Here is a 13,849-nt window from a genome sequence, read left to right on the forward strand (position 1 = left end):
ACGGAGTCGTTCTGTTTACACGGATTTTACTGTAGTGCTGCCAGGCGGGTGACTTTTGTTTTCCCGCCTAGCAGTTATTTTGTTGTTCAAGCTTAGTCTAGTGACTTATCTGTAACGTTTTCTTGTTATAGCTTGTGCCGCCATTTGCATTTGTTGGTAAATGGCTTTGTACTTCGTGCTCCGTCTTACGGAGTTGTACTTTTAACTCGGCGACTATTACTGTAGTGCTGCCAGACAGGCGACTTTCGTTTCCCTGCTGAGCAGTGTGTTCTTTCGTTAAGCTTAAGTCTAGTGACTTACTCCTTACAGGCTTGGTTGAGCTTGCGCCGCCTTTGTTCGTGTTATGTTAAAGCTTGTTCTCCGTTCTCGGAGTTGTAGTTTCAACATGGCGGTCTTTAGCGTTAGCTCTGTCGGGCAGGGTACTTTGTTACCTGCTGAGCAGTTTGATCTGTTGTGTAAGCTTAGGTCTTATGACTTATCTTTTACAGATTATTTTGTCTTTACCTGTGCCGACCTTTGTGTGTTGGTATTCTGTTTTTTACTACATGTCTCCGTCTTGACGGAGTTCTAGTCGTCAACATGGCGGACTTGCGTTGTGACGTGCCGCCATTTGCATTATTTTTTTCTGCCGGTTGTTGAACTTTTGGCTCCGTTTTCTGGAGTTTTTTGTTGCTTCAACCTAGTGTAGGCAGTGCCCGGTGTTACGGGTGCATGCCGCCATTTGCATTTTAGTATTTTGTAATTATTTTTGCGAAATTTTCGATCCTGTGAGCAAGGAGTCGTTGCGTGTTTCGTTTGATCCTCCTGCTAGCTTGCCCGTTTTGTCGCCGCAGAAGAAAGAGACCCAGGCGGTCTCGCGCGATGAATTGTTTGCTCTTTTTTTCTACTTTCTAGGATCAAATGAGGGAGATGCTGGCAACTGACAGGGGTGTGTCTTCCTCCACCATTCCAGCTTTGCCTCCAGGGGTTGGCAACGCTTCCTCTTTGTCGAGGATTGTTCTTTCCGCTACGATTACGTCGGCGGACGTTGCTGTTCCTCAGCTTTCGGCTTCGGCCGATCAGGTACGTGTTCATGGAAGTTCGGGGTGTTCGGCGCAAATGCGTGCTGCTCATCTCGACGGTTATTCCACCCTTGACGCTGGGGCCGGTACGTCCGGTCCCTCGTACTCGGGTTCAACTGCTTCGGCAAAGGGATTTCCGGCCACAGGATTTCTTCCGAGAGATCGTGGCACTTTCATTTTGTTACCATCGACTTCCGGTTCACAGCCTACGGGGGTTCCGGTCGTTGGTGGTAACGGCAATCCGTTTCCTGCCTACGCTTCCGCTGAGGCGGTTGCGGACGGTGGGGGACAGGTTGGGTCAGCTTCCGGGTAAAGCACAGGTGTGTTCCGGTCGCCTTCCCTTCCGGATTGCCAGCTACCGCTGGTTCCGGTCCGCCGGTTCCGGGGTAGACTTTTGGAAGTTTGGGGCACTCAGCACACGAGCGTGTTGTTTGTCTCGACGGTTATTCCACCCTTGACGCTGGGGCTGGTACGTCCGGTCCCTCGTACTCGGGTTCAACTGCTTCGGCAAAGGGATTTCCGGCCACAGGGTTTCTTTCGGGAGATCGTGGCACTTTCAAATCGTTACCATCAACTTCCGGTTCACAGCCTACGGGGGTTCCGGTCGTTGGTGGTAACGGCAATCCGTTTCCTGCCTACGCTTCCGCTCAGGCGGTTGCGTACGGTGGGGGACAGGATGGGTCAGCTTCCGGGCGGAGCACAGGTGTGTTTCCGGTCGCCTTCCCTTCCGAATTGCCAGCTACCTCTGGTTCCGGGCAATGGTAGCAGCTCGGCTTTGCCGGTCCTCCTTGGTGTGGTTACACAGGGTTCCGGTACGGCGAGTTCATCAGTTCCGTTGCGGGGCAATGATGGTTCCGGTCATGATCGGGCTTCATCAGACATCTTTGTTGATGATGTGGATGTTGTCGAGGATTGTGATGGCTCTTCCGAGGCGGAACACAACTTTCGAGTTGAGAGGAGGTTCTTGCGCGCGCTGTATGCCGCCGCTGAGGTTACCTCTCGATACTTCGCAGAAGGGGTGACAACTTCGTCTTCTCGTTTAGCGGCACCACCTTTCGCATTTGGCGATTTCCAGGGTGACAATGAGACTAGTGTTCACTTCCGGTTCGGGAGTCGCCCTCTGTAGCCTATGAGATGGCTAAGGTGTTGAGTTCCGGTGCTGTTAGCATCTTTCCTCTGTTCACTGCTCATGGGGATGTGTCGGAGTCTGTTCAGCCATGGCTGGCTTCTCCGAGCAATTGTTCTCGCACGTCGTCTTTCATGCTTCGTAACCAAAGCTGAACGGGAAGCCCAATCATTCTTTTGATCCTTTTGCACTTCCGAGTTCCCCGCTTCAGGTCACTCCTGCGTTGGGGGACAATCATTTACGGCTTCGGCCAATGATGGTTCTGGGAACAAGGACTCTTTGCCTAGTAGGCTTCCAATGTCAACCCTTTGGGTTTCAGGTTGTTGGTGGTTTTGGTATCCCGTCTCTCACTTCTGTTTTCGGAGTGAAGGACTGTACGCATTAGCATCAACCCACACTGTCAAGGTGTTGCGGGTGTTTTGTACTAGGGATTTTGCCTTTTTCTGGTTCGTTTTTTTTGACGTTCCAGGTAATCGTAGCACTTTGTTCTTGCCTGTCCGCAACTTCTGATGTCAACCCTTTGGGGTCCAGGTTGTTGGGAGCAGTGATGCCGTGTATCTTACTTCCTGTTCTGCTGCGGCTGTTTAGGATGGTAAGGTTTTGTACGTGATGGCATCTATGATTACTGTTTGCGTAGGTCCCCGCGTCTGACTTTTAGTCTCTCAGCGGATCAGACGCGTTCTGGGTTTTCGGCCATATTCAGGGTGTTTCTTGATTGGCGGCGAAATTTATTCCGGATTTTTCTTAAGGATGCTCCTTAGTTCACGACAGCTGTCGGTTTTTGAGCGTTCATCGTTTTTGTCCTCTCGAGGAGGTTGTTCGGACTTTCTTGTGACTTCCTCTGTTTGACAAGAAGCGTCTGAAGTCAGTTTGGGGGCAACATGACGGCCGGTTTCGGCGACTTTGTCTTACCTACGGGTAGCGACGGTCCAGTTCATAGTCATAGTCATTCATTGGTGCTTTCTGCCACGACCCACGAAGTTATGAGTGCTTGTCTTTGCTAGACTTGGACTCTTAACGCAGGAAGTTTTACTGCGTCATTCGCTCGGTCTTGATTGGGTAGTTGCTCAAGCAGGTCATGCACCAGCAGTAGCCTACTTTTGGCTAACCGTTTGGATCATGTTGGGTTCACAGCTTGGTTCATTAGAGGGTGAGTGTTCTGGTAGTTTGGGTACTTCAGGATCACGTTTGCTCGTTCTTGAGATTTTTCTCACCGATGAGGGCTTGATATCTTTTTCTCAGGTATCACTTGTTTTCGGTAGGAGATCGGTCACGAACTGACGTCATCTCCTAGGCCTGGCGGGCTTCACACCCTCCCAGGGTGTAACATAGCGACATTATGTTTTAACGGTCGCTACAGGGTTTGTCCTTTTCAGTTCTGTGTTGACAAACTTAGGCTCTGATCGTTCCACGTTCGGCACTACAGCTAGCTCCCACTGTATGCTTGCTTCCTTTCTTGTCGATTAAATTTCATAGCTTATTGCTAGTGAGTATTGAGTTAGACTTTTGCCTCTTTCGATTAAAGTCGCTTTGGTTTTGATGAGCAATCTCGGTTCATCTCTTGATGAGAGGTTGCATTCTCGCCGACCTGCAAATTGTTGCCTTTGTTTTCGGCTTTAAGTCATTTGACTCTTTTGTGGGAGAGTCTAGCAAGGCCAGATGTTTTCCGACATTTGTCTTGCTCTATCCTTTGAACAAGGGGCAAGTTATTGTCTCTGGTTCATTGCGAACAATTAGCGTTTCCTCTTGGACTATGGTGCTGTGGTTTACTCAAGCCTTAATCTTTTAGTGCTTCACTCCGTGGAGGGTGTTTCACTTGTGGTCGTTTGGAACTTCTTGTTCTCTTCGAGGGGAGACGCAAAGGTTCGTTTTTTATTACTCGCTCGCCTCGGAGGACATATCTGTTTGTCTTCCGAACTTGCACGGCTCTCTTTTGAGTTAAGAGCTGTCTTTCTGGTCTAGCCGTTTGTAAGAGATTGTTCTCTCTTTTCGTCAGTCACGACCAAGACAGCGTATTTTAGGCCTTTTCACTTAGCCTAGGTCTCAACAGGCTTTACGTGAAAGGGGTTATTTATCTAGGTTGATTTTTTCTGGTGGTTTCTTTGCCATCATTAACTTTCTATGAGTGCAAATAAAAGGGGGGGGGGGGCAGTCAGCCCTTCCTCCAGCACCTGCATTAGTGCAAGTTCTAGGTTCTGGGCATAGGCTTTAGCATTCTCCAGTTCAGGAGGATGTTAAGACTTTCCACGAACTGTTGTTATCGTAGGAAGTCTATGTTTCGTTATTCTGGAGGAACGTCGTCAGGTCTTGACAAGACTTTTCTCTTTCTACGCCCTGCGTGGTAAGGGCCCTGCGTCCAAGCTTTTGTCTTTTGAAAATTAATTCCAACTTGGGATTTCTTTTTGTTTTTAAGCTCTTTTTTAAGAGCCATAGATTTGGAGACATGCTAGCCTTTCTTTATAGGAAGGCTCTCAGACTCCTTTTTGTCAGTGTTCACTTCCCCTTAAGGGTGTAGCGTTTTACATACTTCTGGGTCTCGCTCAAGGTTTTGAGTATTTGACTACTTGTCTTGCATGGCTCCTTTTGGTTCTTGCGTTTCAACGGATAGAACCAAATTATTGCTAGGCAGCCCTGACTAGATGGGCTTTTACACTCATTAACAGGCTTATGAGTGCGGCAGTCAAATGGGGGGGAGCTTTCTTTCTTCCTCTGGGTTGTCTAGAATTCATGGGGCCTGAGCTTGGACCCTTTAGCCGGTGGTTCTGTTGCCAGACAATTCTCGTATGGCACCTCAGTGGTGTTTGGACGTCATGTTTAGACGTCTTTCTTTACTACTTTTGTGCGTGTTTTAGTACCCACTGCAATGGTAGTAGTTGCTTACCAATTATGGTTGAAGCAGGCTGGTTTCTTATCATGTTAAGTGAGATTCCCGCCACCTTATGTAGCAATCTGCTATTTATGTGAGTTGTAGTAAGAATATGTTATTTAATCGAAAATTTCTTAATAAATTTTCATTTAATTAATATACTTACCAACTCACATAGTTAATGCCCTCCCATCCTACCCCGCAATCGTTTTTTTGTTAATGGTTGAAGGTGGTGTTTCATTGGGAATGAGTTTGCCGGTGATATGTGCCGCGCATGCGCGGGCTACCGGTGAGGGGAGGTAACTACCAGGGCCTTGTTGTCAAGGTTTTGTTTTGATTTGGGGGTTACCTCCCCCTGTTTCCAGGGTTAGTACTTCAATGTCTTACGCATCAAACTGAAGTTAATGCTATTTATGTGAGTTGGTAAGTATATTAATTAAATGAAAATTTATTAAGAAATTTTCGATTTACAAACACCTAAGTACAACAATTTTTCTGTTTTAAAAATTCGGACACACATTTTCTCAAATAATATGAAATTCGCTGAACTTATCTTCTTTTCACTACACCTTTATATCTTGATTCCCAAAAAATGGAGTTCTGCCTTTTTAAATTTACCAGTAACACAAACATTCGCTCTGACCAAACTATTTTTGTCCAGCAGTTTTACCGATACACAATCATTAAAAAAACACTACAAAAAGAGTTTTAAGTTAACCGACTTCGCTACCACATAAACAACCTTTTTTTATTGTCCCCAACATTCTGGTCAACGAAATCATTATTATAGACAGTCATTCTATTTAAGGACAATTATCACAGCTTTCGTTCAACCAGTTAAAAACAACAATTATAGTAAAAGCTAAAGCGCGATCAACGTTTGCCCATTTACGAACTCGCGATGAGATTCGTTTCTTCTGGTCACCAAGCCTACCGTTTACAAACGCATGCGCACTAATTGGGATTCCCCCAATTTTCTCGACCTTGACCTCAGAACTCTCGAAGCCACAACTTCGGCGTTCAATTTAGCTCGTGCATACCGAGTAGCTGGCAACTTTGCTTTCGAAGTTCCCACTTCCAATGTCAAGGGCCTCTCGCTTGACATAATTATACGACGATATCGCATCTCAAGGGTCCTTACCCATCCAAAAGAAACCTCCAGCGCATACTACAATTGCAGGACATTCCGTTTTTAAAGGCAGCTCATTGGGAAATGATCTCAGACACAATATCGAAGACGTGAAATGCGTCAATCGAGCAACTGTCGTAACTTGGCTACAATGAGACGGTCTCCTACCTTGCACCATAGACACGGACTGTGACATTCTTGTTTAATTTAGGTGAAATGCTTAAAACAGAGTGACTCAAAAGCGACAGTTCGATCAGTTACTGACCGAAAAAAACGTGCTCGAGTCATTCGGCGAAGGTGGCGAGCTTTCAAACCAGCACGACTGAATAACTCAGAATGCCTTTTTTCATCATGCCTCTATTCTACACGAGTAACATAGTGCAGTGGTAACGGTTCCGGACTCTCGTTCATTCGCTCCGGGTTCAAGTTCCGCCGGGAGCTATATATTTTTTTTTATTAATCTTTTCCTTTTTAAGCCTCCGCAATTGCATTCCGGCTGCAAAAACCGGGTTTTGCCTCTGTGTTAATTTTATTCATTTGCAAAAGAAAACTTCCTATGCTTTGAAAAAAATCATATCATGTCTTGACTTTCAACTGTACGCGCGTGTGTATATGTGTGTCACTACGGTGAGTATGTGTGTGTGTGTGTGTGTGTGTGTGTGTATGTGTGTGTGTATGTGTGTGTGTGGGTGTGTGTGTGTGTGACGTGTCACTTGTGTCATCATAGTTTCAGTGTGTGTATGAGTGTAGATTGAGAGAGAATGAGAGAAAGTGAGAGAGAGTGAGTGTGTGGTTATTTGTTTGTGACTGTGTGCGTGCGTGTATGGGTGCGTGTGTGTGTGTATATGTGTGCGCGCGAGCGCGCGCGTGTGTGTGTGTGCAGTGTGTGTGTGTTTATGTGTGCCGTCAGTGTCACTTGTGTCATAGTGTCAGTATGTGCATGAGTGTACGTTTGTCTGTGTGTGCGTGTGTCGTAAGAGAGAGAGAGAGAGAGAGAGAGAGAGAGAGAGAGAGAGAGAGAGAGAGAGAGAGACCGACACTTCTTTGGCAATTTTGGACCAGACAGCGTCTTTATGTTTAACAGTTAGACTGTTCTGAAATTTGGACAGAATAACCGTTCTTTCGTAAAACACTTCTGTCAAGAGTACAGCAATTTCACCATCTGAAAAAGGCGCAGAACGCCCCTCCGTGTCTACTTTCTTTTTGAGCGGCACACGTGCCTTGCCATTTTCGTTGACTGCCATGTTGATAGAAACGTGCGCATGCGTATTAGTAGGGATTCCCCCAATTTCCCCGACCTTGACCTTAATACTCTCGCTGTCACTACTTTGGCGTTCAAGTCAGTTCATGCATTGTGAACAGTGTTAGAAAGTTGACTTCGGGAGTTCCCACTTCGAAAAGAGGCCTCTACTTCCAGTGTTTCTTACTTCTAGTTCATGCATACGGGCCCAGGTGAAAGAATGCGTTTACCACACATAAAAGCCTGGACAGGTCTGTTTTATATCCAAGATAACTTTAATGTAATCAGCAATGCTGCAAGTATATTTTCATAGTGAAATTTGCTTAGATGGTAGTGAAAGCTCAGGCCAAAAGAAAAACTTTTAGGTCGTCTTTGGTATCACTTTTCCACTCATGAACTTTGGTCATACTATGCAACATTTTGACACTGACAGTCAGTTACATGCGTAGACATACAGATACACACAAACATGAAAAAGGTCACTTTGTGAAACTTTTTTTGGAGCCTTAAGTTTGAAGTTCAAGTCAAATTCTCGAAGCATCTTGCTGAACAGAATGCCAAGACACAAGGGAGGTAATTCCAAATGCGTCCTGCTCAGAAAGTATGGTGAGAGATATCGTCTTCAGCATCGATGAATCCATTGATCAACACATGGTGTTGCAGATGAATTTTTCTCACGTCATCTCAGTTTATTAAGTAAACTTGAAACAATTGCTGTTATAAAATTATGCTTATTCAGTGAAAGAAAGTTCTGCAGTTTCTGCCAATATGACAGCAAAGTTTGAAGCAATTTACAGATTTGCTTTCATTTGCCAATTTTGTTTTGTTTTTGTGCTGAATAAGAAGTCGGTGTGTATTAATTATGTCTGGATTATGTGCTTTCTCAGGGGCGAACACCTACGAGGAAGCAGCAGCCTATATCCAGCTGCAGTTTGAGAACCTGAACAAGAAGAAGGACACAAAAGAGATCTACACACACTTCACCTGCGCCACAGACACAAACAACGTGCAGTTTGTCTTTGACGCTGTCACGGATGTCATCATCAAAAACAACCTCAAGGACTGCGGTCTCTTCTAAGGTAAGGCCATCAGCGTGTTTTGTAGCGAGGGCGCCCCAGGGATGTTTCACGGCCACGCGTAAGAAACAGCATGCTCACGGTGGGCACTGTGAGTGCCTTTGCAGCCTCTCCGAAGCGAGTGCTCAGGAAAAAAAATGACTGCCGTAGCGTTTGAGTGTGCATGAATTGCACCAATTAAAACAATATTTTAACTCTAATTCAATCAATTGGCTAAAATGTGTTCTTTTAATGACCGTCTTCTACAATGTTGTCACACTTTTTTTCACTAGTGATAAATACCTCTTGAACTGGTATGGTACATGAATTTTTAGAAAAACGGAAACATTTTTGTCGGTGTGCAGTTGTGGTCAGCCACCAGATCAATTTTCATGACCATCCACTTTTAAAACTTTGACCCTTTGAGTTTGAGACCTTGTTCCTTGAACCGGTTTTCATTCCATGTCTCATTTTAGACCTCATTTGAAAGTGTGAGGGTCGAAGCAGAAGGACCCCTTTATCCATTTAGTTTTTGCTCACAGGGGTTTTTGGAGTAAAACCAAAAGATTCTTGTGAATGACCAAAACAGCTTTACCTTCAATACAGCTTAGCTAATAAAATCTGTGCAATGCAAGTCAGGTGCAACTCCCCCTTACCCCCCCCCCCCCCCCCCCCATTTGATCTATACTGAGTTCATGCTAACTAGATTTGATCTGTCGTTTGCCACTTACCTAAGTGCCTATGTTCTTTTTCAGGGGGCCTTCCGGAACCAATGCTCAACACCTGTAGACCATTTGTGATGGAAATCAATCTTTAGGAGACTTCTCATCCATTGCGGTGTGCCCCTTCTTCATCAACGATTCAACCATCAAAACATAAAAGCAAATTACAAAATGAACTGCACAAATTATTAAATGAACTGCACTTCCCAACACCCGTTCCCCATCTCTTTTGTTGATACATGTGTTGAACACAACAGGGTCTGTTTTGGTTACCATTTCGTTTTGTCCCCCAAACCTTTTCCCTACCTACCGGTACATACCAACCCTTTCCTGAAATTATCATTTGCTACAGCAGGGAGTTTTGACCGCACAATTGACTTGATCTAAACTGCTGTGAATACATTTCCTGAACTACATCCCTCCCCCCCTCCCTTCCCTGCTCTTCCCATCCCTCTGTCAACACCCAGTACAGCCCACCTTTGTTGGATTTGTTTCTGTTGATTGAGGAATACTTGGCATGATGTGATCGTGTTAACATGTGTCCTGCTTGAAAACCTGGTGAACTGAAAACTCGGCTTGCTTTCATGGATCAGCTAGGATTACTTCTTTCCTACAAGAAGTTTGTAACACGATGGATGTTTGTACCATTTGACATAATGGCTTTTTTGGGGTGATCTGATTTTTTTTCCCAGCCTGATCTGTTGTGCATAACATAAAACCAATGCCATTGATGCGACAGAATCTTCTAAGCTTTAAAAGAATCTCTGGTTTATTGGTAAAGCATGCTTCTCTTTTAGACTGGAGATCATTCCAGCTGTTGAAGACTGTTTTCGTATGAACTGAGACCATATCTGTTTGTTTCCCCCCTCTTGTGCATGTCTGTCTGTCTTTCCTGGTCCGGCGTTTTCTCCGTACACGAAGTTTGAACCTGCTTGTATGCATGAAAATGTGAATCAGAATCTCGTAAAGTAAAAGTGATGAGAATGTAATATGCATTGTATTTCTCCATCTGTGAAGACCAATTTTATTTGATGTTTATTGGTTTGTACAGCAATCAAAAGAAACTGGCTTGAAATCTGAGCGAGCTGGTGTTGAGAATGTTTCTGTTGTGTTTGTATGGTGATTTTTGCCTTGTTTCGTTTTAGATGGATCACTTGTAGTGTGTGCTAGTTAGTTCTCAGCTGACATTTCCAAAGGGAACAAATCTCTAGGGAACAAAATACCTTGACTCCATTCATTTCATATAATACATAAATAGATTTGTTGTGAGAGTAAGACATACACCGTTTTGTGCTTGAACATCAAAAACATTCAACTCTTAACACGCTCAGCCTTGATACTCGGCCACAGCTTTTGTGTTGGTGATGTCGAGCCTTTGCACCTGTGTGTTTTGGAGCCTGTTGTTAAGTAATCTGATGGTGCACTTGCTTTCATTTAGCCCATCTTGTCATGACACTTTGAGGTACATTTGTGTAAATATTGAATGTTGTGCCCTTGTGATTCATTTGTGAAGCCCTGACTCTTTGCACTCATGCTTGCCATGTACTTCACTTTTGTGCCCACACTTTATCACATGCACGCATGCAAACGTGCACACAAACTGAGATTTGCATACGCCACATGCACTCTTGTGTACTCATCTATTTGTTGTGGCAAAGCAACATCACATGATCTTTAATTTGCAGAAAGAATGTTAAATTTTATTCGCAGTTGACTTTAAATGCAGCATAGAGTGAATGAGATGTCTAGAAAATAAGAATTCATGGTGTCAATTGCTTTTTTGAAGTGGGTAATTTTTTTGCCAAGAGTATACATGCTCATATTATTTTTTATCGCGTTACCTGTTTAGTCATCAGGAAGTCAAGAAGTTGTTTTAAGATGTGGAGGCATGTTTGTATTTTCCATTGACTATTCAAAATCTTGGAATCAGATCTGATATGCAGATCTGTCCTTGCTTCTTAGGGGCCAATCGTTACAAACTATGAATAAAAATGGGGCCCAGTTTGTTGGTTGATATTTTATGATTACTTTTTTTTTAATACACAAGAAGACTGATGGCTATTTCATGCATTTTTTTTAACGTGATGAATTCCTGTACAAGGCTTGCTATAGGATTTGATGTTTCCTTGCATTTAACTCAAAACAGAACTGGAGTTTTGAAGATAACGATCTGCTTGTGGGTTACAGATCCAAGCAGGGTTTTATTTATTCCTTTGTATATTTATTGCTTATTATTTGTTGCTTAATGTAATCATCTCCTAGTAGCAAAATGGTTTTTTTGTGTTTCTTTTCTGCTTAGCCTGTGTCATCTGCATAAGCTGATGTTCAAAATATGTACACAAGTTGTTGCAGGACAGAAATGATCACCAAACAATAGTTGTCTTCACAATCTGCAGTAAAGCTGATAAGTTACACTTTTCCTGCCATGCTTGGAAGACCAGTCAATACTAAATGCGTGTAAAAGTTGACAAACTATGAATTGAACTTTGAAGCAAAACCGTTCATTCTGTCTAATTTGGTTTGCACAAAAGGCGTCCTTGTCTGATACACCATTTTAACATTTGTTGATACTGTGGAGAAATAGATTTGTACGTAAATGTAAGAATGTCTGTAAATTTTGAAGCCCCCACTGAAGAAACAAAACTAACACAAGAATGGTATCTTATTGGAACGTTTAATTTATGACAAAACAAAACGTTACATTCACCCAGTGGTCTTTTAAGTGGACATACAGATAATAAACTTGTCTGACAAATTGTCCAAGAAACTCGCTTAGAAGACAAGTGAGGCAAAAGTTATTGAAAGTCAAAATCAGCCCTTCAAAGTAGATAGAAACCTCACATTTCATCACTATTTGTATTTGCACTAAATTGTCATTTTTAAAATCCCATGTCCACTGAGTATATAAGACAAAAAAGTTTGAGACGGCACTTCATGATTTTTAGTAGACCATGTGTCCAGCTTGGATGTCCTTTTTCAGCCATGGTTAAAATTGTAAGCAGACACATTGCATTGTATTGCACATTTTTTAATTGATTGGCAAAATTGAGGTCAGTTCATGCGTGGATTGTGGTACTTCCTTCTGTATGTGATTGTAACCTCTGAGCTAGTTTAGGATAAGTGGAGTGTTGTAGGCTTCAATAACAAAGAGCTATTGTTGTGTTTAAATAACGTTGAAAAACAAATGCACACAAAATAGTTGGCCAAAATAAAATTAGAAAGAGAAAGCAACATACTTAATTTTGTTCGGTTTTTTTTCTTCAGAAAAAGTGTAGTGTCTATTATTACCCATGCCAAAACACAATTTTAGCAAAATACACTTTTCTGGCCTTGTGTGTGATGGCTTGTGTAAGAAGGATCACAATGTGCACCCAATCACTTATCACTTTGTCTTAGCCTTCTGTTTTGAGGCAGCTTTGGGGTAAAGATAACATTTAATGTCTCGTTCTGAAATCTGCTGTGGTTGCAGTTTGCACAATTTTGTTGAAAGTAGGCCAGTCTGAGTGAGATGTAACCATTACAAAACAGCCATAAATTGACTATGAAGAGTATGTAACAGTATGCTTGATGCTGCATCTGTATAATCCCCTTGAAGTTTAAGGTTGTTGCTTAAAAGTAGTTTTCAGGTCTGACTGAAGCACTGTCACAAGCCACTACGATCTGTACTTGATTTTGCCAATTAAAAAAAAAGAGAAAAAGTTATGTATTTGTAACTCATCAAGGTAGTTTGGAAACATATGCACTATTTTGTGCTTGCAAACCATCAAAAACCCTCGCTTGTTTATGACAGGCATATAAAGGCGAGAGTCAGTCGAGGCATTGTGGACTTAAATATTCAAGGTGTCGCTTGTATACTGAACTGGGTTTTCCCGCATAAAAAAAGTTGTTTGAGGACTCAGGGTTATGTAGCTGCTTACTTGCGAGTGTACGTGAAGCATATGGATTTGTTTGTTTGAAACCTAAACTTTTATCTATCATTTCTGCTACTAGTCAAAGTGAAGAAAATGTGCTGTAGCTATGATATTGTGTATATACTGTACAGTTTCCGAAGCATGATTTTTTCTTTGGCCAATAAACTGTCAAAGAGCATCTCAATGAAATATTCAAGGGTTGGATGGGAGGGGAATATTACTATCACATGCGTTAGTAAGTATTTATATTGTTGCATTTGTAGATAATTAGATGATTAGATGATTTACTCAAACATTTTTGGGTAGCAGTTACAATCATATTCTACCAAATTACTCTGGTTAATCAAAATTGCCACATTTTTTAAAATTCTTATTAAATATCACATGAACGGCCAATCAAAACTTTGACTAGTTTTACTCATACAAGGTACAACAATTTAGCAGGCAACTGCAAGAATATTACAAAGAAAATGAAGGCCATGGTGCAACATGTGATTATAGCTAAATGTAAGTTTTCGTATATATATATAAAGAAACAAGATCACAAAATTTGAACACATGGTATTCTGTCTGTTTTCAAGACTGTTCTTCTTTTTCATCTGTCTATCTGTTCTGTCTTCGTTGTACTTGTTAAATCGGTGCATATTGTTTTGAAGGCATTGCATTTGAATGTATTTTTAGTGTCACTGGGCTGTTCGTGTGCAATCATTGTTCTTTCTGTCTTCGGCTTTTCCAGCTG

The 13,849-nt window shown here is 42.6% G+C and overlaps 1 protein-coding gene across 1 annotated transcript in view; it reads left to right on the forward strand.

The window, feature by feature from the left end:
- LOC138965458 (guanine nucleotide-binding protein G(i) subunit alpha) overlaps window positions 1-13,638 on the forward strand; it is a 47,516-nt gene extending 33,878 nt beyond the window's left edge. Inside the window, exons 8-9 of the mRNA XM_070337614.1 lie at window positions 8,310-8,501; window positions 9,233-13,638. Coding sequence (XP_070193715.1) covers window positions 8,310-8,500 — 191 coding nt within the window. The 3' untranslated portion in view covers window position 8,501; window positions 9,233-13,638. The remainder of the gene's footprint in view (window positions 1-8,309; window positions 8,502-9,232) is intronic.
- Window positions 13,639-13,849: the final 211 nt, after the last annotated feature.

Source organism: Littorina saxatilis, linkage group LG4, assembly GCF_037325665.1.
Source record: "Littorina saxatilis isolate snail1 linkage group LG4, US_GU_Lsax_2.0, whole genome shotgun sequence".
Lineage (NCBI taxonomy): Eukaryota > Metazoa > Mollusca > Gastropoda > Littorinimorpha > Littorinidae > Littorina > Littorina saxatilis.